General features: G+C 43.2%; 1 protein-coding gene across 2 annotated transcripts in view; it reads right to left on the bottom strand.

The window, feature by feature from the left end:
- Positions 1–26018, bottom strand: part of LOC147683851 (D-beta-hydroxybutyrate dehydrogenase, mitochondrial-like) — a 63864-nt gene that overhangs the window by 3886 nt on the left and 33960 nt on the right. Inside the window, exons 2-4 of one of the 2 annotated variants that reach the window (XM_086944274.1) lie at positions 21183–21293; positions 3340–3481; positions 277–429 (exon numbers count right to left, since the gene is read on the bottom strand). In XM_086944274.1, coding sequence (XP_086800400.1) covers positions 277–429; positions 3340–3481; positions 21183–21293 — 406 coding nt within the window. The remainder of the gene's footprint in view (positions 1–276; positions 430–3339; positions 3482–21182; positions 21294–26018) is intronic. The other variant, XM_086944275.1, reaches the window with a different exon arrangement.

Raw genomic sequence — 26018 nt, 5'->3', positions numbered from 1 at the left:
CTCTACAATCCTAACTGAATTAACTGTTTTTGCTTGTCCTTTCTTAATTAGAGCTATATACATCTCTCTTGTAAATGAGAGTGGATGTCTGTGATGGTAAGTAATCTCAACTGTTTAGTTACAATTATCAATTTCTTATGATTTGAAAAAGATTTGTAGTTTTTGAAGAAAGGTCTAACTTTTTTCCAATCACTAGTTGGTTCACGTTAGTAAGCACACAATCACAGACTCTAAGCTTTCCATCTGAACAGCAATTGGCAATTGTAATAGACTTACCTTTTGCTCTGCGAATAAGTGGCAGGAAAGCTTTGGTTACGCGCACTGTTCCCCACAAATTTACTTCAGTCACTTCCTTGTACTTTTCTAAACTCATAAATTCCACTTCGCCAAAAGTGGAGATCCCAGCATTGTTTACAACACCCCACAGGCCTACAAATCAAAAACAAATACATCAGCATACCTCTGCAACAAATGTTTTTTTTCTTTGAAAGAGAGCTATGGAACATTAAATACTGGTGTATTGTATTGTGGTGGCATTTGTATAGTATTTCACACCACTGAATAGCTGTCGAAGCACATAAGAGTTTGGGTAGCACACTATAGCACTGAGCAGTGCTCTGCTGGAAGACAGACAGCCTGACATGTGTGATAACACTTTGGTGCAGTGTGTGTTTAATTAGAGTGCCCTTTTTATCTGCACTAGGGGTGCTGTGCTCACGTGGACCTATATGCTTTGACCTTGCATTATCATTGGGCAGCCTTCCAATGAGGATATGGGTAGTTGCAATGGTGCTATGACTTGCTGGGCCTTAAACTGAGATCTGGTTTGGGATTTAATCCTTAATGGTCATACCGAAGACAGTCAAGCAAGATGAGAGCTACTCTACAATGCAAGTACAATTGTAATACTAATTAAACGTGGAGGGTCTAGCTATTTTGCACAGAGATTTCGGTTTTATAATGTAGTTATACTAGCTCAATTCTTTAATATGATCCACAAGGAAAATGAAAACAAGGGGGCAGATCCACAAAGGTTTATAGCATTACCAAATCCTTTTAATAAAGATGTGTCAAATGCTAAAAACTTTTTTTCATATGAACTAAACTAATATAACGATTCGGAAAACGTTTTCTGAATCCTTAAATAGGTTAAGAAATGGACACTCAATTGGGTATTTTTGGAGGGGGGTGTGGTTTTAGCATCTTTCAAATACCAATTATTGTTTGCAACCGTAAGCCATTTGCAAAACATTGAAAAGTAACCAGCTCCAGAGTTGGGTTGGTAACCCAATCACAAAAAGCATTTGCAATGCAATCAGCCTCGCCTTTGGGACCTTATATGTATTTAGCTATGCAGCACATTAGCCTGGTTGCTGAAACATCTACTGTGCTTTAACATGGAGGGAAAGGAAGCACCAAACTGCGTGACACGCCAGATATGGGAACACATTGGAGAGAAATATTGCCTTTCAGCGGGAAATGGTATAGTCCAAAGCTCTGTTTTTAATATAAAAGCACGACCTTCGGTGATTTAATGAGGGTGACATGTCCTGTTAGATTGTTAATTGCCTCTAGATAGCCCTGTTTCAGCAGATAATGGGGAAAAAAACGAGTTTGGTTTTGATACCAATACTTCCTGATTTCAAACACTAGATGGCAGCCTATGCACAGCATGTGGCTCAAAATAGTCTAAAGCTGCAACAAAAATGAGTGTAGCGGATGAACCCAATTACATTTAAGTGGAGTTGACAAATTGAGAAAGTTTGAAGGCAGGGAAGGGGTTAGAAGGAATACTTGTATTTTCATATACTAATAATATCGCAAGCCAATCGATTGGGGTGCACTATGAGCATGATTTAGGGTGGCAGGTGAGCCACTGTTCTGCACTCAAACCCCATACTCCCTACTACTGCGGCCCAGCCAGTTTACTTTCTTACCATGAAGTTACCTTGCGTCAACAAGCACTGTAAAGGCAACGTTTACTGCACCAAGCAATCTGTACTGTGTGAGTCCATGACAACAAAGCTTCTGTGTCTGTAGTAAGGGTAATGCATTATATCACTGCTGAGAAACCTGTGCAGATGTTGCCAGCACTTCCTGCCAAACACCGACACCGCGCATTGCACTGCACTGCAGTTCATCAAGCATATGCAAAGAATATAGTACAATGAACTGCTTAAGCAGGTGAAAGGGCAGCAGCTGTGTGCTACATGGGTTAACACCACCCTCATGGGGGCTCTACCACTTCCCCTCAATGACCAGGCCCCATTGCCAGAGCATGGTTTCTCAGAGAAAACCCTTTTCATTCCAAGCACTGCCTGACCTACCACAAAAGGCTATATTTAAAAAGAAAACTACAAAAAAACCTTGATTTTGTTGTAGTATTTTACGACCACTTCACATAGTCTTGGGTTATTCCTCATCAACTGCAATGTGATCTCTGTAACCCTTAAGTACAGCATTTCTTTAGATGCAGTGGGCAGCATCCCAGATTTCAGAATTTCTTAACCTTCTCCACTGACAAGGAGCACAATTGATCAATGTATTTTTTTTTCTAAATGAAAGCCCTGGTTAGGGTTCCCTCCCAGACTGTGAGTATACTCAGATTTAAGTATCTTAAATTTTGTGACACCGGAAAATCGTGATAAAAGAGCTGCAACAAACATTAAATGGAAAAATAGCACAGGTTTGCATATACGCTCGTATTCCCCATGCGCCCAGCTCCTACTCTTGAACCCGCCACACAGGCCCTGAAGTAAATGCATGGAATGTTCTCCTTGAGGACACAAGACTAATTAATCCCCATCACTAACAATTACCACTGGATTAACCACAAACCCAGTACAGGATCTGTACAAATCTAGTTCATTTCTAAATTTCAGATCAACAGGTTAAAAAGAAATAAATGTATTAATGTGAACTGTGATTTATTAGTAAATTATTTGGGATGTAGATCCGGGGACAGCCAAGTCGGTAGCTTAGACCCAAGTCTAACTATCCGTACAGACCCACAGCCCTAGTAATGCTACAACGGACACCCGCGTGGAGGAGGAACACAAGCGAAGAAGAGCGTGAAAGAGAAGCTACGCACATATACACAAATGGCGTCTTAGACCTTTAATCGACTTATGTGCCTTCGTCATCACTCTGGAAAAAAAGTCTGGGGAATGGCAATACCTAGTACAATAACCGACTCAGCAGTCGACAATCCTACTATTCTGGGTAAGGGTAGGAAAATGTATGGTCACTGCAAGTAGTCCCTACAATTGATATATGAGATACAAGAATGCTTTTCCACAAGACCTCTGTGAGAGGCGACATCCGATATAGGTGGTGTACCTTTCTCAGGTTCCTCCAGGTTTTCAGTTACAAACTCCACTGCTTGAGAGACTTGCTCTTCACTGCACACATCCAACTGCAGAACTTTCATGCGGACCGAGCTTAGGTTTTCCAACTCGGTTGCTCCATCCCCATTTTTATCCTGTAAAAACACACAAGGCCAACAGTAAACAACCGAATGGCCATCTGACAAAGATACAATAAAATTCCAATTAAACTGAAAATCGCAAACTATTGAAATACAAATGCATGATACCTTTGGGCCAGAAGCTGTACTTCTCCCATCACCCCCACTGGGACATAGCCCTCTTGTCACTGCTGGTAGGGTACAGAACTGTTAAGGGTCAGGAAGACATCTTGATGGAATGGTCTATCTGATTAGGGAGCACGCTGCTCTACTCCGCACCAAGGATTATCTCTGGTGTAGGAAAACCGTGAAAGGGTTGCTGCCAATTGAGTCACAACAAAGTATTTCTCAATTTCGGGAGTGCCCTACTCCCACCATAGGGAGTCTTGCACAGATGTATTGAGTGCGCCAGTCGCGGTTATCACAAATAAAAATACAGAGCTTCCTCTGAATGTTTTTCAGTGTCTACCGAAAATTGAAACGGAAGGACCCACACTCTGGGAAAAAGTCATTTTGAAACAATGCACCCTTCCTATACATCAAACTTTCAACTGCCCCAACAAATCTTCACACAACGTGTCCGATAATGATGGAACATTCCATTACACAATGAGACGGCAGTAAAATACGGCACACTTAATCCATACTGAATAATTATCCAATATGGTCATTAAGAAGTTAAATAGAAATTACGAGTTTACACTTGTGGAGAACTGTTGCCAGAACCCACCCCAGAGGAAATGAGGCCGTTTATGTAAAAATATAATAAGTAAGTATTGAAAAGGTGGGAGTCAAAATCATATTAACAAAACAATTAAAACAGAGTTAATTATTTACAGTCTCAATATGTAAAAAATGTGGCACAGTGTCAGTGCACACCCTGATGGCAGCCCTCTGGAAGGGAGAAAGGGGGCCACGTAGACACCCCCAGACATCCCCTTGCAGGCGGGTGTAGTCACTCACTGTACCTGCCTGCAAAGGGATCTCGAATACCTCTTTAATTGCAGACTGTTTCCCGCCTGCAATGTGAAACCTGGAGGGGCTTTGAACTACTAAGTCGCTCCTTATTTCACTTCAATGCGCTACCTCTGAGCAGCAAAAGTTCAAAGCTGCCCTTAGGGCAGTGCATTCACTGTATATGGGCGCACTTTCCCCGTTTGCGCACAGCACACCTATTTAAAAGTGCACCATGGTGCAAGCAGGAAAAGTGTGACCAATGCGTAATAAGGGCCCATGAAGGAATGAAATGCTAGAGGCAAATGCAGAATCAAAACGTCTTTTTAAAACAAGGATTACAGTTGTTTGGTGCATTTATAAAAGGGCAGTTTTTTAACAAGTAAAGATTCCGCCTGGAATGTTAATCCTTGGGCACTTATCAAAAATTATTAGGGAGGCCAAAGCCACACAGGCCCTTATAACCTGGTGCTTATGTTCCTTCCCCACCTTGCTCGCCACTGCTCTACAGTGTTGACTGCCTCAGGTCCAAAATTGCGCCCAGCCCATCCGGTCACGTTTCATATTTATTTCAATTTATTTTTTTCACCCGGCAGTTTAAATTTAAAAATAGGTCCCCTTACCCAGCATCCCCTTCTCACATCCCGGTCTATTTTGTTATTCATATTTTCCCAGAGTGCCCTGCAGCAGCAATTTACTACCTTGTTGCTCCTTTCTCTACAACGAGACTGTACACACTTTTAATATTTGTTAATTTACATCTCCAAAACGGCCGATCGCCATCTTGGAACGGTAAATAAAAAAACATGACACATATACTTCAGCACACAAATTAATCAAATGGCAACAGCACTGTCATCATGTGTGCACACGCACATGTGTGGTAACGCATACAGGTCACAAACCTGTTGCCAGTCATTTGTTGTTTTTTTTAACAAAAAAAATCACAATCTGTCTGGCAACACCTTTCGATGGTTAGCTCTACTGCTTTGTACATTTATATAGCAGCCATTTTCCAAATGCTTTTGTCTGGGCTGTTTCCCAGCACACAAACCTGTATTGCTAATGAAAACACACCTTGCACACAAACCTATTTTCTTTACCAATGCTAGTTTGTAAAGAAACAGCACAAAACATCAAAAAAGAAAAAAGATCACTATTTTGATTACATTTTTAAGTGGTACATCTTGCAATTCAGAAAATGTACTTTTCAAAATGTACAGAACTGCGTGAAACAAAATGTGGTTTGTAAGGAACAGAACGTATTGTAAGTTTCAACGAATTATTTTCTCTTCATCAGGTCCTCCATATGATGGTAGAAATTGTATTTAAACACATAATATTTATTTTTTATCGTTTTTTTAACACCATGTTCATGTTTACACCTATGATGTTCCTTTGAATATATATTACTTTGCTCTCAAAAACTGTCTCCGAAGATGTTTATTACAGAGGCAGCTGCTGCTGCCAAAATCTTTAGTAATGCTGTTGGCCAACATGCAACAGAAATTCACGACAGTTGGATGCAAGGTATGGCCTACCCAGCAATGGGCCATGTGATAATGGAAGAGTACATTCACTTAAAAGGCGACGTTTGGACCTGAAAACATTGGGCTGTCAAATACAAGCTTTTCCAAATTATGAGACAACAGCTAAGCCAACAGAAAACATAATTTACATATAAAGAAAATACAGAACAGTCGATATTTTAGGGAAAATAGACTTGACTTTTTCATTTCCTAGACTATCTTGTGTACGTGCAATTATTAAATGTAGCTTTGTGATAATAGCTTTCACATAGGCAGGCATGATCTACTTTAAACTTTGAGAATAAATGCTGACAATTTTGTTTAAAAAATGGGTGTATAGGTCACAGAGGGACCGTTTTATCTTTGTTAAAAAGAAAGCTATTTGGTGCTGCTGTGACTCCCAAAGAAACTAAAAGAATAGTGTTCTTCTTAGGACCAGCATCCATTGTAATTAGTGAAAGTGGAACGTGAAAAAAACTCGGCAAAAGTTCAAGGAGCCAATCACTTTCGTGAACTACTTCAACTAAGTGAGGAGACATTTGCATAATTCCGAAACAAAGCACTGAAACTGGCTTTAGTCCAGCTGAATTAATGAGCAGCTCCTGTCCTTGTGTCCTTGCTCAGACATCCCTGAAGGCCACCTTGCGGCGAGGGGGGCACACAAGTCACCAGAGTCCAGGAGGGATCATATTTAGTACTGTGAATCATTGCACTCAAAATAATCACCGATTCCAAGGTTGGGAAGTCCGTTCCCGAATTCGGCGGCTGCAGTGAATTCCTTTGGCCGTTTCGGCAGAGGGCGGGAGTTAGCCAGCAGCAGCCTCGAGACCAAAGAGGGCTTTGTGTGGCGGAGGCTTACTTGTGCAGTGGACTGACAGAAAGAGGCCGCTCTATGGAGAGGGGGAGATGACGTAATCAGAGATGCACAAGGAGAGAAATTCTTGAGCCTCGTTTCTCGAGCTGGAAGCTTCTCGCCTGAACGCATGAATGGGCTCTACCCTGCTTCCGTCCACGGTTACGGGTGCTGCTGTCGAGGTGGGTGGGTTAACCGACAGTTTTGAGAGTGCATTAAGGTCCTCTTGGGTTCTGCCATTTTGCTTCAGTGTCAGAGTGGTTTGTGATCCCTTCAGTGACCAGTCACGTTGGACATTTAACGAAGTGCCAACATGTCTGCTGTTAATACATTACATTAGCCATGGAGTGATATATTGGGTACGCTGTCGCCGTTTGCCCTCGATTCCTCCTTAACTCAGCGTGCCCTGCGCAGACTTGGACTGAATATACAAGAAAATGTGCTGTTGGCAGTGTAGGCAAGAACTCTTAGCGGTTCGGCCTGAAGGGGGCCGGCCTATAAATTCTGGACCTATTCTAGAATCACATTCCAATGGTTCTTTTTAGCAGCATGGAAGCGTAAAGGGGAGAAAATGTGTTATTTTTGCCAATCAAATCAACAAGAAATCCTTTGGACACTAGTAGCCACAGACTACTACGCAAGGTTAGTTAATTTATTACAAAGCAAGAAATAATTGGACAGAGCGACATCTCAAGACAAGAGTGTTCAAATACATCGGAATTAGCATAAAGCCAAATCAGCGTATCCAATTTAGACGATATATCATAAGAAAAACAATTAATTCCAGAAATAGGTTGCAGAGGATCAAAAAGCATGAGTCCAAGTTTTCCTGCATCGAGGATTTGAGCATAAAGCATTAATCTATACCTACTCTATTGCTAAGATGGCATCCCTACTTACGCATCCTCAGAAAAAGGATGAAAAAGGTGCAAGCCAGTGGAGTCTTCCTAAGAAGTCTCTACACCATTGATGGGTCAGTTAGCATAGAGCTACTGAGAAAGAGCTTGTGCTAAGATGCTCTCTCTCTGAAGGCAAAAGAAGAAGTGGGCACTTTCCCTACTCCCAACAGAACCTTATTTCTGGTATCCTTCCCAAGAGTCTTTGCTGGTCACGCAATCTACTGTGGGTACAATCCTAAAGGTAATTTTCTGTGGGATAACAGTCTTCTTCTTTTGCAACAGTTTGTCCTTGGTTCCCAGGCCTTCTCCTGTGTGAAGCCTATCAGCCTTTCTTGATCGACTCAAGTTTACGATGTAACTTTTTCTCTCCTTGCTGGACTATTAAAACAAAGCCATTATTCTAGCGAACAAGAACAAATTCCACAGCACACATGAAATTCAGCTATTTATTCTGAAGCAAGAGTTTCCACGGAAATGCATTTCAGTCCTGCAAGATTCAGCTAACATAAGAATCCAATATATGAGCTTTATGAATTTGCATAGGAAATTAGGGCACATTCAATAAATGAATTTACCTACATTAAAAAAAAAAAAAAACATTTTAGTACATTATAAATGTCAGTTTCACAACACAAGCTCTTCACATGAATGCTTCCTGCTAGTTACATTCCCTTTCTACGTTAATTCTCCATGTTACTTTTCAATAACCTAAGCACACCACGTTTCAAGTTAATATATTTCACAATTCTAATACCTCATGTTAATACAACAAGATAATCTGTGGGTGCGCTCTTCACATGTGATTATAATGCACCCCTACAATTAAAACGCGATTTCCGCTACATCAGCCCCACATTAGTGAATGCCCGAGCTGACAGTAGCGCAGTCTTTCATTGGTTGCAGACTGGCCTCAGTTTGTAGAGTGGGCATGGAACTACTTGCAGGTTGGTGCAGTGTTTCTTAATATGCCAGTCGGCAAGCAGGGAGTGGGGTTTAGGGAGGGTTTCTGGGTAGGATGACCGGAGGTCCCAGTTTTGCACACATGATGCTGCTTTTTCAAACACTGTCCCGCCACATGATTTTTTTTTTAAATACATAGCCTAGTTTTGAGAGAGTGTTAAAAATGCCTATTTATCACTGTGCTGTGAAGGGACGTGTTTACACCGGCACTCTCATCACACTCGGGACAGAGTTTACTTAATTAAAAAGTCTCTTGCTGTAAGCAGTGCCAATATTTAGTCCTTTTTCTAAGTCAAAGATGGCCGTCCTGGATTTTTGTACTGGTCATGGTCACCCTATTTTGGGTCTCCCGGATACCCCTCAAGATATGCCACAGGAGGGTATACAGCCTGTGCGCCACCTTCTATGTTGCGCAAAGTCAGTGCATCACATGACAGTTTGATATTGCCCCCCACATCGACAATACAGCCCAGGCGCAGTGGCAAATAGTCCCCTCCTTTGCATAAGGCCACACCCCAGTGCAGATAGAGAAACCCCCACCTGCAATTGTGCTGGTGTTTTCCAGAGTAAGTTGAATAGGTCAAGACTGAAAGGGACCAGTGACAAGTGTATAATTTTCACTGAGGCAGATAAAGAAAAATGTAAATGCTGTATTATAAACAGCACAATGCTTGTTGCTGACCGTGTTCTTCATTGATAATGGTTACAGACAACTATCCGCAAGATTGATGGCTCTGTGCTAGAAAGACAGTTTGTTCTGACCTTTCAGAGAGGCAGTGACAAGTGCTGCGTTTAATGTGCTCTGGAAAAGCGCTGTGTGAGCTAGTTTCTAAATAGCAAAAATTAGGAAATTCGTATGATCAATTTCATTTTGTTATTCTTTTAGGAAAGCTATATGATCCAAGTGAAAATGTAAAATACAAGAAATATTTCATACTGAGCATGTCATTTCTATGAAATACGGGTCTTGAAGCCACTGTGAAACATTCAATAAACCAATCAAGTCATGTAATATACAGAGAATACATAACCGGTAACTAAGTAATATGGTCCTGTCAGAACCCCTTGGCCACAGGGCAAGCAGGGGCTACTGGGCCCAACAGAGGGGATTGAAGCCTTTCACTCCTGGTGTCAGGGAGCACGACTTGCTATGGGTCCTGAGCAAGTGGGCCAAGTACCATGTGAGCTCTTGACCCTCAGTGGCTGTGCGTGTTGAGCAGTCCAAGGCTTCTCAGGAGGGGCGGGTGGAGGGAGAGGTTCAGGGGCGTCAACCAAAGGGGGTGAATACAGGCTCACAACTCAAAATACGTTCATCTGCAGCAATTCATGATTGTCCTGCCAAATAATTGCTCTTAAGAAACAAGCATTGGCATACCTAATATTTTTCGCTTCTGTGAAAGCGATTGTCATTGCTATGGTCTTTTAGCAATGTTGTGCAGCAGTTCACGGTGGGTGAAAAGTTAGTGGCATTGAGTAGCGTGGTATAGAGTAGAGCGGCACAGAGCAGAATGGTGTGGCATAGAGTAGAATGGAATGGCATAGATCACAGTGGAATAGAGTAGGATGGAGTGGCATATTTATTTATTGATGCGTTTTTATATAGCGCAGACATTCCCCAGAGCTGTCAGAGCACTTCACAATAGAGGAAAAGTAAGTTACATGAGAATTTTAGAGTAACAAGGTAGTAGGGAACAAGACGTGTAGGTACTACAGTAACTCATGGTGAGAATTACATATTACATTTTCAATACAAATAATATATTTAGAAAAGTTAAAGCTCTTAGGGTTACATAAATGCATATTATATATTTACAGAGTTGAAGTGGAAAGGTCGTTATAGCTCTGGAGAGTGTCATGTTACAGTCAGGATCACGCCATTAAATGCGAGGGCATAAGCCTAGTGGAGAGCTTGGCGAGGAGTGTTATTGAGAAAAAAGTCTTTGGAAGAGAAGAGTATTAAGGTCGGTTTTAAAGATCTGAAAAGAGCCGGTTGTGCGAAGATTTGGTGGTAGCGAATTCCAAATTCTAGTCGCATCACCTGAGAAAGATTGCTCCAGAGTCTTTCTCTTTTGAAGTTGTGAGGTTCCAGCAACAGATTTTCTGCATTTCGTGAAGGTCTAGAGCCACCTGATATCTAGCATTGGTTTGCTACGTAGTGAGGGGTGGAAGTGTGAATGGCTTTATGGGTAATACGAGCAAGCAGTTGTGTATATAGTTCTGGCTTCAATAGGAAGCCAGCAGAGAGTCAGTAGCATAGGAGTGACATGGTCATTTCTTTTGGCCCCGTAGACGAAACATTCGGCTAAGTGGAGGATAGATGTCATGGGAGATAAGTGGGTCCTGGCGAGGCCTGCAAGGGAAGAATTACAGTGTTCCAATCTGGAGAGAACCAAAGATTGGACAAGAGTTTTCAGGTCTTGTTCAGGAACATAACGTTGAATCCTTGAGGGAAGGAACAATTGGAAGTGTGCAGTGTTCATTCTCGGCCATGCTGCTGATTTGTGATTGGAGGTTGGGTCTTTTGTCCAGGCTGACATCTAGGGATTTGGCACTGTCAAGGATGGTAGGTTTACTGTTAAGAATGTTTAAATTATCCATCCATGATTGAACAGGAGGGGGAGCATTTGAGGAAGAGATAAGAAGGAATTCAGTTTTATAGGGATTCAGTTTTAGGTGATGAGAAGATATCCATTCTTGGATGGATTAAAGCACCGTGGTATGGCATAGAGTAGAGTGGCATTGTGTGGGGTAGAGTGGAAGAGAGTAGAATGGCATGGTGTAAAGTGGCATTAAGGAGAGTGGAGTGGCATAGAATGAAGTGAGAAGAGCGATGTAGAGTGGTGTTGCAAAGAGTGGTGTGACATTGCAAATTCCCCATGCACTTTCCATAGACTTCTTTAGGCAGCACTAATTCAAAAACTTCTAAACGAAATTACAGAAAACTTGTCCGGAGGCTTTCTCTTGGTATGCAGCTTGTGCTTAGTGGTTTGGTGCAAATTCATTAAGTAGTTTGAGATAGTATGTTTTTAATATATTTGTATATCTGGACGGCTGGGTTTGAGGATTGTCGTGAGAGTCCTTCTGACCCAATTTTAAGCAATTGAGTGTTCTGATTAGATTTTTTACCCTTGGGTCAATTCTCTCCCACAGAAATCAGACTCCCATGGGAGCGAGAGCTCCGAATGTCTGCCAGCCATTACAGGACTCTTAGTTTTAGTCCCAAGAGTGAGAGAGAGTGAGAGTGAAAGAGTGAGAGCGAGAGGGTGAGTGAGAGTGGGAGAGAGAGAGAGAGGGTGAGTGAGAGAGAAGGGAGAAAAAAAAAAACACACACCTTTTTCGGTGGAGGACCGGAAATGCTGGCTTGCCAGCTTCCGGGAGGAGATCGTATGTTGTGTAGTAGACAGTTTAGTCCCGCCTCTCAGCTCCGTTCGCTTCCATTGGCTGGCTTCCTAAACAGAGGCCAGCCATTGGAAGAGAAGTGAGTCACTCCAAACAAGCCCCGTCTTTTTCGGATTCGGGGGCGTAAGTTTTGCTGTTCTTTAGCTCGTGACGTCGTCTGTCACTCAGGACAGCAAAACACGCCCCCGAATTCGAAAAATTCAGGAAGCTTGAGGCTGCCATTTCTGGCCGACCGCCAGACGAGACAGACCCTCCGTTGTCCCGATGCTGCATCCTGCCTCGGTTTCCTTCCTTCCGCCTTTCCTCTCTCAGCCTCCTCCTCTCCCTGCGCTCTTTCCTCCGCCGGACCCACATCCCTTCCTCCGCTTATGCCCACCCAGACCAGTCCCGCAGCTCTGCGCCTCTCCAGGCACGAGAGACCCTTTAGCACAGCCCGTGACCCGTGTGGGTCAAGGCGCTACTTGTGCAGTGGCTCCGTGAACCGGCTCTTCAGCCGTGTCTTTTTCCTGCCCCCCGCTGGAAGTGGAGTCCGGGGAGCAAGCACTGTTCAGTGACAGTCCGGTCACTTGTATGCAGCGGTCTAACTGGGGTTCCGAAAACACATTCCAGGTAAGGGGACTGGGGCTGTGATTTGAGACATCGCGCCCAAAGGAAAGATCCGCTTGTATGAGACACCAGACTGCCTTGTGAGGGAGCGCCCCCCCTTTCCTCTGCCCGCAGCTCTCCTTAGTCACGCCTCGCCCCCCTTCCCTCTGCCCGCAGCCCTCCTCCGTCCCGCTCTCGTTTAGGACTTATTATTTCTGCCTCACAATGTCATCGGTGCTGTTTCGCCAGTTGCTTTGCCATCCCCTCGCTCTTCTCCTGTGTTGTTGCTCGCCTTTTATTGCCCCGTCCCCCACGTCGTCGCTCAGCAGTTGTTGTTCGTTCCCTGTCCTCCTCCCACATAGTTGCTTGCTTGTTTTAATTGCCCCGTCCCTACTGTAGCAAAGCTTGACCTTCCTGGCTGGATTAACTGAGCATGATTTTATTTAAGGCAGTCCGTGAAAGATTCAAACAAGAACAACCAGGTGCACTTTTGATTTTTTCCCACTAATCGCTTTACTGCTGCCCTTACTATAAGGTGCTGTTTAGGATTCTCTGCATTTTTAAAAGAGCTGTGTGGAAAGTAAAAACGATCTCTCTTTGGCACATCTCAAACATAACACGAAGATCAATCCCATTCCTGTATAAAGCCTGCTAGCTGGTAACACACATGCACTGCCTCCATGCACTAAAAGAAACCAACAACATTGCTACCTCATAAATTTCACAAGTACCTTAAGAAGAAGAGATAGAAGGGCCATATTCAACTGAAGGATAAAACGTCTAAGATTAGTTGTGCAGATGGCAACAGCACATATGGAAACTTCATATACATGTTTTGCCCCCATACAGCATAGTGTGAGGTTCCCACCACAACCAGTTACATTTACAGGCAGAAAACGGACTAAAGCAGGGCCACTTCATCCGATGACATCCTAAATGATGAGACGTTCAGAGCGAGCGTTGAGAGGGCTTGAACAACATTTCAAACAAGGGGTTCATTTCCAGCTTTTCAAGCCCCTGGCTACAAAGGGTTAGAACAATTTTATTTCTGGACAAAATTGAAGGTTAGGTCCACATAATCGAGCGTAATTTCTAGGATAAAGAAGAACCTGGATTATTTTTTCACTCAATTTTACAACTCATTTTTTTTTTCATGTATGCATGTTTTTACTTCTTTGGTTATTAGTTAGGGATTTGTCATGCTCAAACGTTTTGCGAGCACAAAAATCTACTAAACCTTCGAGTTTTACAGCAATGGTATGACTGAAAAGCCAGAAGCTGGCAGCAGTGACTGGGGATTGGAAAACACTAAAACTGTGGTAAAGCCAATAGGTCTCAACTAAGCGAGAGTTATTGACTTTGTCAAAGTTTTGTTTAGCCATGTTGTACAGCGGTGCACCTGCTGTGCACCATGACTGAAGGTAAAGGAAAAGAAAGTGCTGTGGTGCAACCTGCGCTAACTGCCTCATACTAATTGTTTTACTGATGTAAGAAGGCTCGCACCCCTTCACTAAGCGAAGCTAGATTTTTTTTTTAATTCATGTACTATTTACTGTAAAATTATGCAAAGTATTACCTAATGCCTACATAACTTTACAATTCTGGGTTCAAAACATTAAACGCCTCTTAGATTACAGATTAATACTTCAGTAGGCATATAATGAGCTATTAGTCACTTTGTAATTTGCGTGTGAATAGTTTTCAAAATGTGCTGACGGGTCACCTTCGCATTCGACTTTTATACAGCTGCACCAAGCAACCTAGAAGTCAAGCATATATGGACTGGAATTATTTGGAAAATACAATTGATTGTCAGAGGTAACCATCTATTTCAGAGAAAATACTTCTTGTAAAACATAATAAATCGAGGTTTGTTTCATTTTATATTGCTCTTCTGGTCTTTGCAAGTTGTGTAAATAATTGGTGTTCGTATCACCAAATATGATGGTACCAATTTAGTAAACTGGGAAGGAGTTGGCCCTTCGGAAATTGAACTCCTGATTTACAGATCACAGAATATAACAGCGATGAGCATTTAATTCAGAGACCAACAAAATAATATGTAAACTACATCATAGCATATTCCTGTGTAAACAGCAGAGTAGTACAAAATGATTGAGCCACAATCTTCGAAATTTAGTGAGGGGCCACCAAAATTTCATTTAGAGTAGTTGCTTCACCTGTACACAAGTCTTGAGCCAAGTGTGGGGCCTCTGATTGGTGGGCACTGCTTGTGTTATGCTCATGTTTGTAAGGTTAAGTAGGTCCAGTTCGAAGTATTTTAATTTTTTGAGAAGCATTACCTGAAACTTGAGGACATGTTAACTCCTCATGGCCATTAATTCTACAAATAGTGTAATCTTTTTCAGCAATTTCTCACAAATACTGCATCATTTAAATGCTGTATGGGCCAAAATCATAGAATCGATGATTGCAGCATAGCCTTCAAGGTGTGTTTCCAACCCCAAACTGAACGTCGAACAATTTTAGTAGCATCTTGATCTGGCATGGCATTTTCAGCTCTACATAGCACTCAATCCTATGCAAATTTAAGTCCTTGATTTACATGGTACAAGATCAGTGTAAACCCTAGGGATCTGGCATCGGTGGTAGTTTTTATTCTTTAAGCTCCTTAGTCACAAGCCAGTCTCGGGACTAGGGCTACTGTTAGGGCTGTTTGGTAAAGTTCAAAGTTTGGATACAGGTTTGTTATAAGAATACACACTTTGAAATGCCATGTCCCTTTACATACTAGATACAGGCATAATTTATATATTTGGTCACAATTATATACACGTTCCTCTATACACAAAATGAAACCGTAATTGTAACAGTCCTGCACCCTGTAGAACTTCCAAAGCGGATTGCCGCATTTAAACCACAGAAAAACTGCTTTTCTATCAACACCAGTTTTAGAGGATAATATTTATTACCTATGGTCGCTGCACCCCGGCTCAGCCAGCACTGTATTATGGTTCTACACAGGGACCTCTAGTAACATACTGCGATTCTGCACCCTATTCACATTGCGCAGGAGCCTGGCTCTGTATATGCGAAAGCTGAGAATGATCAGCTGCTGAGCACACAAGTGGCTATTGTCTCTTACTAGCTATCGAGGCTTAGGTTTGATTAAGCGTTGTTACAAGTGCTTCTTCGAAAACACAGGGTGTCTCTTTCACACGATTTAAAGCCAGCAATTAAGCCACGATATAACGTGCCATATGTCAAAGTTGTTTTAAAGCGTTACAAATGTGCAAGCACTATGCATACAACTAGGCTACGTGTGCATCAGGTAACAACAACATAACATCGCATGCTTTAAAAGTAGCAAACTAAAGTGCACTTAACCAATGTTACGTATTTAGAAATGATTATGCGGGATACTACTACTACAAAGCACTGCAATAGTCTGCGATATTTTGCCTAATGGAACTGACTGCTACACTGCACATTTGTCAACGCAGCGCTAGAGCACGGCTCTACATGGACCTCTAGTCACAGACTGCGACACTGCACCCCGGTTCAGCCAGCGCTAGAGAACGGCTCTAGAGGGACTTCTAGTAACAGACTGCGATTGTGTGGTTGTGTGTGTGGCTCTGTGAGGATAGCTTTTTTTTGTAGGTGGCTCTGTGTGTGGGTGGCTCTGTGTGAGGCTGGCTCTGTGTGAGGCTGGCTCTGTGTGTGTGGGTGGCTCTATGTGAATGACTGTGTGGGTGGCTCTGTATGTGTGTGTGAGGCTCTGTGTGGGTGTAAATGCAATAGGTCATGCATAGGCGAGCAATTAAGCTATTGGCGTTGTAAATAACAATGCCATTTATTTAACGTTAAGCTATTGGCAATGTAAATGACAATGCTATTTATTTATGATTTTAAAAAAAATGTCATGAGCAATGCCAATAGCTCTACCTTTAATAATGCCGAGACCATTGCATTGTAAATGCTTGTTACCCTGTGATCCTATGTTTAATTAAGGGGAAGGGCACGCGGCCCCCATACCGAGTCATATTTGGCTCCAGAGAGCCCATTTCCAGGGCCCAGTTAAAATAATATGGGGTGAGGACACGCAGCCCCCCTACCCGACCCGCATTTAGCCCTGGGGACCCCATCACCCAGGATCTAATTTTATTTATATAGGGAGGGCCCCCCCAAGGCAGTATTGGGCCTCTGGCACCCCATCTCCAGAGCTACTGGTAACTCTCCAACTACCTGAAAGTAGCTCTTCTGTGTGCAGCACAACCTTCCAAATTTGAAGCTTTTGCTTGATTGAATATAAAGAAACCAAAATTAAAAACGTAATTGGAGTTGAAAATGTGTGTATTTTCAGAGCTCATAAGCTGATATTTGGAGAAATTGTTGAGCTTTCAAAATATATTTAAAGCTGGTATTTGAGTGATAAATCATGTGCCTTTTGGGAGACTCATTTCTAATAGTTTTACCTTGATGCTCTGGCATCGCAGCTATGGCCGTTATATATTGACCATGTAAAGGCATTCCAAATTGACAAAGCTTTTTTTACACTATTGCTACCAACCCTCCTGAGGCATGGAGGTGATCATTGCTGTTAATCGTGAATATAGTGGCCACTGAGGTAATCCTGTATGACTTGGTCATTTTTACAAAACTAATAATAGCTCACAATGATTTTCATTGAACAAAATTATATCTTACAACAGAAAAGGTTGGAGACCCCTGCTTTAGACCCAGGGCTGTGACTTAAACAAAATTTGACTGTACTGTGCCCCACCCCACCCCTGATCCTCTAATGCCTCCTGGTGCTGACTCACTTGCTGTATCCAAGAGAGCCCACTCCCGGGACACCGCAGTTTCCCTGTCCGCACTGGTGCAGGAATGGAAACTTGCGTTTCCTCCTGTCTGGCAGGAGCATTTTTAAAAACTCTTGCCAAACGGAATGAAATACAAAGTCTGCTCCTAGCAGGCGACAGCTTTACCAATGCTCCTGCCAGCTGGGAGCAGACTTGAATTCTGTTTCCCTGCCCGCACTGATGCGGGCAGGGAAACGGAACAAGATTTTGTTCCTGCCCAGAGGTAGTAGCATAAATAGCTGCTCCCTCCGGGTGAGAGCAATGGTGGCTGCCATACCACGCATGGAGCCTGCTGGGGCTGCGGGGCCCTGGGACTCCCCCTGTGCCCCTCCCCCCCAATGGGTTGTTTGTGGGTGCACTAGGTGGGTACCCACCATTTTTACAGTCAGGCCCCGGGGAACAGGGTCCCCGGGGCCTGTAACAGGCTCGAGGGGGCGCCCCCCCCCCACCTTTAAAAGAAATCAGCCTGGGGATAACATCAGTAATGTTATAGCACACGCACCAACTATAACGTTACGCTAACCTTTGGTTATTTATATATGCGCCTTGACAGTAAAAATAAATGTAGTACAATAATTCATGTTGTTCAAAGCAACTGCACTAATATATGCACATTTACACATTTATTACTAGGGAGAGGTCTAATTCTAGTTTATTACCAAAGTAGCACAACAGAAGTGAGAAAAATCATGGTTTACTTTTCGGAAGTTGCACATTACAATTACTTTACATAGGGAAATAATTAATAGACACGAGGACTTTTCAATGTTATTTTACCTTACTTCACAAATTTGACTCTTTAGATCCTGGTTTTGGTTAAACAACTATCTCTTAAAAATAAATATAAACATGAAAAATGCCTCATATTTGCAGAATGCAAGAGGCTATTTATTACTATCATTTACTGAGTGGAGGAGCATCATTCATGACCCACTCAAGGCTTTGCTTCTCGTGAGCCAAAGCCCCTCCCAACACCAAACAATGGAAATAAATAACATATTATATATGTTGGGTGCTTTTATTGTGCAAGGTACAGAGGTATAAAGCCCAGATTTCACAGGAAGCTGAGAAACAGAGAAAATATTTCAGAGATCCCTGTGAAATATGGATTTTGTTGTCATAATGACAGCCCTCACATTTCTCTGCGGTGCTCATCAATTGTCTGGCAGCTAGGATTATGTGGCATGAAGGGTAAAGTTGGGGGATAAGACGGAATAAATTATGTGGGGAAAATGCAAATAATGCAGCACTTTCCATAATTGCTTTTTTGTCCAATTTGTAAACTATGTGGTAATATTCTGGCAATGAAGTAAACCCATTCTTATGCTATGAAGATGGCACTCACGAATGGCGAAAATGCAATAGCCCTCATCATTGTCCATGCGTTTATCAACAAGTTATTTACTAACAGTAACTAACCTAAATATTCTAATTTCAGTTGATGCCCATTGTTAGCCACACTTGGAAATAAAAGTTTTCAAGTTAACCACTGCAAATTAAGCCTGCAATATAAAAATACATAATGGGTAAAGTAATATGGTACCATATTCCCAACACAGGGTTCTGGGGAAATGCACAAACCACTCAATCTTTGGTTTCATGGTTTAGGTTGCCACCAGAAACATGAGAGCGGAGAAAAGAGACATATTACTCTGGTATACCTTATATATTCTCAATACATTGTGGTATTCTGTAGCTTAGGCTACTGTTGCTAGATGCACCTCAAGTGTTCTGTAAGTAAGTGATGATGTGTCACTAAATTGTAGAGAATGGAATTGACCATGTAGGCTTGAGCTGCAGCAACTTCTTTTGTGGATGAATTCTCTGTATTAAATGGACCTAATAAAAGGATATTTCTCTTCTCCTACTTAAAGCTGTCTAAGGCCATCATCTGGATTTTAACATACATGTATTTTTTTTAAATCAATTATTTTTTGGAAAACATAAAAGGCAGAAATAATAAAAACAAGATCACTCCACACAGTGAAAGTAAATAAATGTATTCATCCTCGGCAGTTCCGACGCGTTTCGGTCGTCTTCGACCTTTCTCAAAGCTTCAGCCTTGGCATCTCGCAGTTACCACATTTTAGATTCCTTCCTCTAGTTCATAAGTTTTTGCCCCCAAGTGGACATCCTTCGGTGGATTATGGCAATGCATCCTGGGACCTGTGGTACTAAATTAAACCCTCCAATGGGTGATGCCACGAGTTTACTTAATTGTATCAGGAAATAAAGTCCATTTTCACTCACTGTTGCTCCATAGCATGCCCATTTTCAAGGTTGCAGGGAGACCATACCAATGCCAGTCTTCGGTGGCGCACTACTGACCCTTAACGTTTTCACGGTCACATAAACAGGGTTCGATTTCAGGCAGTGGCAGCGCGCTTGCTGGCAGTGCGTAACTCTGGGCTGAACCAAGCCGCCTTAACAGCATTCCAACTCTCTCCATTACGGAAAGCAATGAACCACACTCCACACAGTGAAAGTAAATAAATGTATTAATTTCTCAATAGTCCTGACGCGTTTCGGTCGTCTTCGACCTTTCTCAAAGGTTCAGCCTTGGCATTTCGCAGTTCCCACATTTTTAATTCCTTCCTCTATTTCATACATTTTTGCCCCCTGGTGGACATCCTTCGGTGGATTATGGAATGCAGCCTGGTACTTGTGGTACTAAATTAAACCCTACGTGGCTGATGCCACGAGTTTACATAATTGTATCAGGATGTTGTCTGCATCTGAAAAGACTCCAACATGACGACAAAGTCCTGTAAGGGACAAAAGGACGGAGGGTGGGTTTGATGGAGGCTTCGCTGGTTGTGGGCCCCTGACCAAGCAATTCTAGGGCTCCGTCTGGAGAGGGCTGCTGCAAGTATGATCATCTGGATGTCTGGATGAAGAGGGGGGTATTTAAGGATCTACTCTTAGAGATGGTCCGTTTTCAGCCTCTGGTGTAGTTTGGCATCAAGCTGCCCTGAGGCTAAGCAGGTTAGTCCTTATTATAATTTGCACATCTCTCTCTCACATACCCGCGCCATCACACCGCCAGGTGCTGTGTCCCATAACACGATACCCGTTCACAGAGGCCATCAAGCACCACATAAAAACGCTTCCAATCATATAATCAAAACAAAAACACCACCCTCCATCCACATACTCAACACGATGTATCTTCTTCTCTATATAGGTAAGCGCTTCAGCACCCCACATAGGGTAGTAAGCGCTATATTAAGGCTGCAATACATTACAAAAATGATTGGCTTTGTCAACGCATATCAGTTCAGGGTGGACAAACAAAATAATGCAGATACCGTCGCGTAAGTGAAGGGGAGAACCATCAGGTCAAAAGGAAGGGGCTACGATACACTTTGGGGTGCTTTATAAACACTTCGCACATTGCATTATTTATTTGTGAGATAATAATTTTCAGCCTAATTAGCTCGGAAAAAAAGATGCCAACTTTTAATTCGTGAATCTTTTGCTGGCGCCAGTCACTGACAAAAACATGACCCTTTCCTAGCCAAAGAAAGTCACCATTTTAAAGACCTGGTTTTCACTTATGCTCACTTTTTCACAAGATGAAAACATTAGATCAATGTATTTTACAATGTGCATTTTGTTTTGAACAAACGCAAAAAGCAAAAAAGAGTGACGAAGAGCACATCACAGGGGTTAAAATTCTTCAATTGAGGCTGCATTCATTTCAAGGTATCTCACCTTCAGCAGACATCCTGCGAACACAGTAAACCCAATGGCATGAAGGTGTTTTGCCAGCGCTAAGCCGAACCCGCTGTCACAACCTGTGATGAGGACTTGCTTCCCCGCCACCTGTGTAATGAAACAGAATAGTTAGAATTTAGGATAATCTCAGGTCCTTGGATATAGATAATCACCCTAGCTTTTATCAATTTATCGGCTATATTTTACAGATCTGACTCTCAATAATGCCGCTTGTATGTCTTTTTAAGGGTAGTGGTTTTGCGACCCAATAAAACAAAACATTAATAAATAAATAAATAAAACACGAACACATACAAACACACTTACTTTATTTTCTCAATATCAGGGAGGGAAAAGAAAACCTGGTCTGTGCTAAACAAGGTAACGTGATTTATTTTTAATTGTTCTCCTTTGAGTGAGTTCTAAGCGCAATTAACCCTTTCCGTGTGAAAGAGATACATGCTACTTTCAATACGTGGAATGGTATTATATTTGGTCGTGTGACTGCGCATGTGCGCCTGCGTGGAAGGGGTGACCATTTTCACGAACAGCACCAAAAGCTCCAGGGCAGGACCAGACTATTGGGGCGAGAAGAGTAAAAATTAGAATGAGCAACGAAAACTCCGAATATTGAGAATTAGCTTGTAAGTAGGGTGAGCACTAACCACCCCTTCCTTCCCTTTCTCGTGCCGGGCTTCATTATCAACCGAACATACAAGGGAAGAACGTGTTCGATTCATTTCAGGCTCACTGGCTTTAGTACATGCTTTTCACAATAAATAAGTCCAGCCTACTGCCTTTGCCAAAAGGTTTCATATGAAAAAGATCAGACCAATGACATGGCATTATGTGTTCTCACTACACAAACTACTTTATTGAGCGTAAGCTTTTTACCAAGGCATAAAGTGCAATATAGACACTTGTTTTCCAGCAGAAGCACACGTCTGCCCAAATAGTAGTCCGGGAACTCAACATGCGTATGTAGCCAGATCCCTTTTTATGTCTCGCACCTACGATGATCGCGAAGCGATGTCGCTGCGAGCCCTATTGTGGTCGGCTCTGCTTACAAGGAGCGAAGGAAGACAAGAGATGTGCATGCACCGCCTGCCGTAATCGGATCAGGTCGCGCACGCGTTCACCATCTCCTGTCTCCTCTAGCTCGTACAGCACACAGAGACACACGCACGCGCGAGCATGCACACACACAGACACTCGTGCACACACCCCCTCTCCCCCCCACCAGTCATCGGGCTCTTTTTACACACGCACGCACACACACACGCGCACAGACAGACACACACACACACACACACACAGACACACTCACACACGCGCGCACACATCCCCCCCTCACACCCCACTCACCGGGTTCTTTCTGCGTGTCCCTCTCTCCTTCGGCAGCCAGCGGGTCACTCTCGGCAGCAGGCTGGGCTCTCCACGAGCACGGGAGCCCTGCTAGCTGACACGCAAATCTTCCGGCTGGCTTCACGGGCACAGGAGCGCGGGGTAGGCTCCCGTCTGCTTCCTGTATTTTTGCGGCCCCGCCCCGTTCCAACACAGGTTGCCTGGCATCCTGTTCAAGCCGGGCTGCGACGGTGAGTTTTTTTCAATACCTAACGTGTTTTTACTGCCTATTGCTCTATTTTAAGAGCAAAATTACGGATGTTGATAATTTGCTTCAGTTTAGGTAACCTTTCCTCTTATACGTTCCAGCGTTGCTTTTACTCGTTACTTTTAAATTGCACATCTTGGTATGTATTTTACCATTTTCAAATTAATATATTATCGCTGCTGCGGCTGACACACATGCCGTCAAAGCAAGGTCTGCCTCAAAAACTGTGTACGAGTAGGTAATTTATTTCTAAAATCACTCACAGTAAAATCAACCAATGGGCAACCTGCAGCAGGGGCAGGTGGGGGAGGGCCTGTGCTTCTCGCTGGGGAAGCCTGGCCATACTGCAGAGGGAGAGAGAGCACTTGCCCCCGCATCTACCAGAGAGCAGTTTGCGCATTTATTGTGGAGCACTTATGCATCTCACTGCGCCGGTATCCGGCATTCAGAGTGTGCACTGCGCAACGACCGGCTACTATACCGGCATAGTCATTGACAAACGTGTGTTATCTTTTAGTGCTCAACCTGTCATTATTACGGCCTCGTAGCGCTGTGTAAGTGCCGCCCACACAGTTCCGAGGTTTAGAGTCCGAGTCATCCTGGGATAGGTTTCATTCGTCGAGCTTTGCATGTATGATGTTAGTGTCCAGGAAGTGGCGGGAGGGAGGGTGGCGGGCTTTTCTGTTGTATCTCCATTTAGTAGATCAGTAAGTCATTAACTTTTGTGCAACAAAAGCTTTTCCCAGGTTTGTCTAGTACACAGAGAACAGGTGCATCACGGGCTGCATCAATGCAAGATTCCATCAAACCTAGAACAAGCCTTTCCATCCCCCATACAAATGTGGAGGGCCGTTGACTGTCAGTGTTTGTACAGGAAGCAAGGCTTTGATCTCCTGGGGGACACACTCTGCGTGCCACTGACTCCCTCCCCAGGACCATCGCACCCTTACATACATGTCTCCCAACGAAGATTTGAAGTATAACATTTGCCCCTATCAACCCCTTTCCCGTATTTCAACATGAGTTGATTGACTGTTTTAACTAGTGTCCCAGCATTTTTTTAGGCAGATGCTGGACAAGAGGGTTTGATGCAGCTCGGTACTTTAAATGGCAGGTACTGTCTGGTGCTGAGTACCTCTGCCTTTTTATTATTAATTTATTGAGTTTTATATACCGCCAGCTAGGCCCGACGGTATCAGAGTGCTTTACAACAGTAAATGTTCACGTCAAAGAAAACAAGTCCATACAGAGCATCCGACTCTGAGTGCTTTACAACAACAAATGTTTACAACCTGGATAACAAGCATAGTGGGCATTTATGCTTTATGAACAAATACCCCTTTCTCTCTGGCACTAGTCACAAGCCACCAGTAGCGGCTTATCTCTCAGCAGAGTGGCTGGGGAGGGCTCTGGGGTGATTGGGGAGGGGGGGAACGGTCGTACATACAACTGAAAACAATGAAAATAACTTACTTGTACCTCTCCATTAGCTCTCCTGCTCTTCTCCTTCCTGCTGTGTAGGTGCTGAGACCACAAACACACACCACTGGAACTTCTCCATGGTAGGGAACTAGAGACTGTGGGCCTCATGGGTGAGCTGGCCTCCAAACATGTTTTCACACAGAAGAGCTATCCGAGATTTTATTTTTTGATGATATATCCCTCATAGTTCTACTCAACATAGTAGCTGTAAATACACAAAAATGTGGCAAGATGTCCTCACACACCACCAGGTGGGAGGAAGGAGCAGACGGGATCAGGTTTCTGGAGAGGAACGCTCCTTGACAACCGTGTGACTACAGGGGTTCCTGAGCCCTTCCTTCATGGGGCCTGGATGACCAGATAGTGGGGTACATATGGGAAAGATAGAAAGGGTGACCTGTGTCAACCTCTTTCACCAAATGGGCACTTCCTCTAATGGTAACTGGATGCTTTCTTCTTTGGTGATTTACATGCACTTCCCTGCCTGTCCCAGAAGGCAGTCTTTCTTGGGGACACCCACATGTCGCTCCGCAGGTCTCCATCTCCATGTTGTGCTTTCTGAGGCAAGTTTGTTAGCAAGTCACGTAAGGGCCACGCTTCCAGAGTCCAGCACACGACGATCAGCAACACTGTATTCATGCTCGGGAAAGATAGCTAATCAGCAACAGGAGGACGTGCAGCGAACCGAACCGTCCAGAACTAGGTAGGAGACAGTAACCGGAAAGTAAGTTAGAGGAGCCGGTTGGATGGGGGAAGAACGTACTGTATAAATTTGATGGGATTACTTTGGTCTAAAGTTATGGGGAGGCTAATGCAGCTGGAATTAGAACGAGGATCATGCCTCTAATCAGTGCGGTGTGGGGAGACCTCATTAGAGGTGTCCCAGCGCTAGGTACAGGTATCCACCGGCCTCAATCCAGTTATCAAACCGTACGATTTTAAGCTATTAGAATTGGAAATACCAATGCCTTGTATTTATGTTTTAAAACCCAAAACATAAATAGAAGGCATTGTCATTTACAATGCCAATAGCTCGAAATCATGTAAATGCGAGACCTATTGCATTGCAAATGCTTGTTTTTCATTGATGCTTTTTAAAGCTCTCTCCATTAATCACACAAGGTTAAGCGACAACTGCTGCTTCAAGTCAGACCTCAGTAAGACCAGTTTACTCAGTAACCAGTTTTGCTGTTCATTCACCAGGCTAAGCCAGCCATCAAATATAAAAAGGTAAATGCTAATTTGAACACTCTGAAGCTAGGCTTGAATGTGGCCCTTGTAAGGCCTGCCCTCATTGATGGCCACCATCCAGCAGTCAGTACAATACAAATCAAAGTTTAATGCCCATGCCAAGTGTGTCCCTAGTCGTTAAGAATTAAGTAAAGATCACATCACCGATCCTGGTACCGCTAAAAGTTTTTTATGTCATGACATTCACTTACTATCAATAAAAAGACAAATTAAAGAATTTGTGCCCAGTCGCCTAAAGCTGTGGGAGGTGAAGCCCCCCAATATTTTCAGAACCCCAGTATCTTATGTAACCCGCATTTTACTCTAGGCAGGTCGTCTCCATGATTTCTCCATCTAGCGGTGAGAAACTACCCTACTCAATAATTTAGCAGAGTAGAACTTGAATAGAAACTGGGACCACTCAATAACAGAGCTCAAGATCGAAATTAAACATATGTTTTGATACAGAATGGTTAATGAAACAATACAGAACAAAATGCATAAGATGC

Source organism: Lissotriton vulgaris, chromosome 11 (genome assembly GCF_964263255.1).
Source record: "Lissotriton vulgaris chromosome 11, aLisVul1.2, whole genome shotgun sequence".
Lineage (NCBI taxonomy): Eukaryota > Metazoa > Chordata > Amphibia > Caudata > Salamandridae > Lissotriton > Lissotriton vulgaris.
The sequence above is the reverse complement of the archived record's forward strand: the minus strand, read 5'-3'. Positions and strand labels throughout refer to the sequence as shown.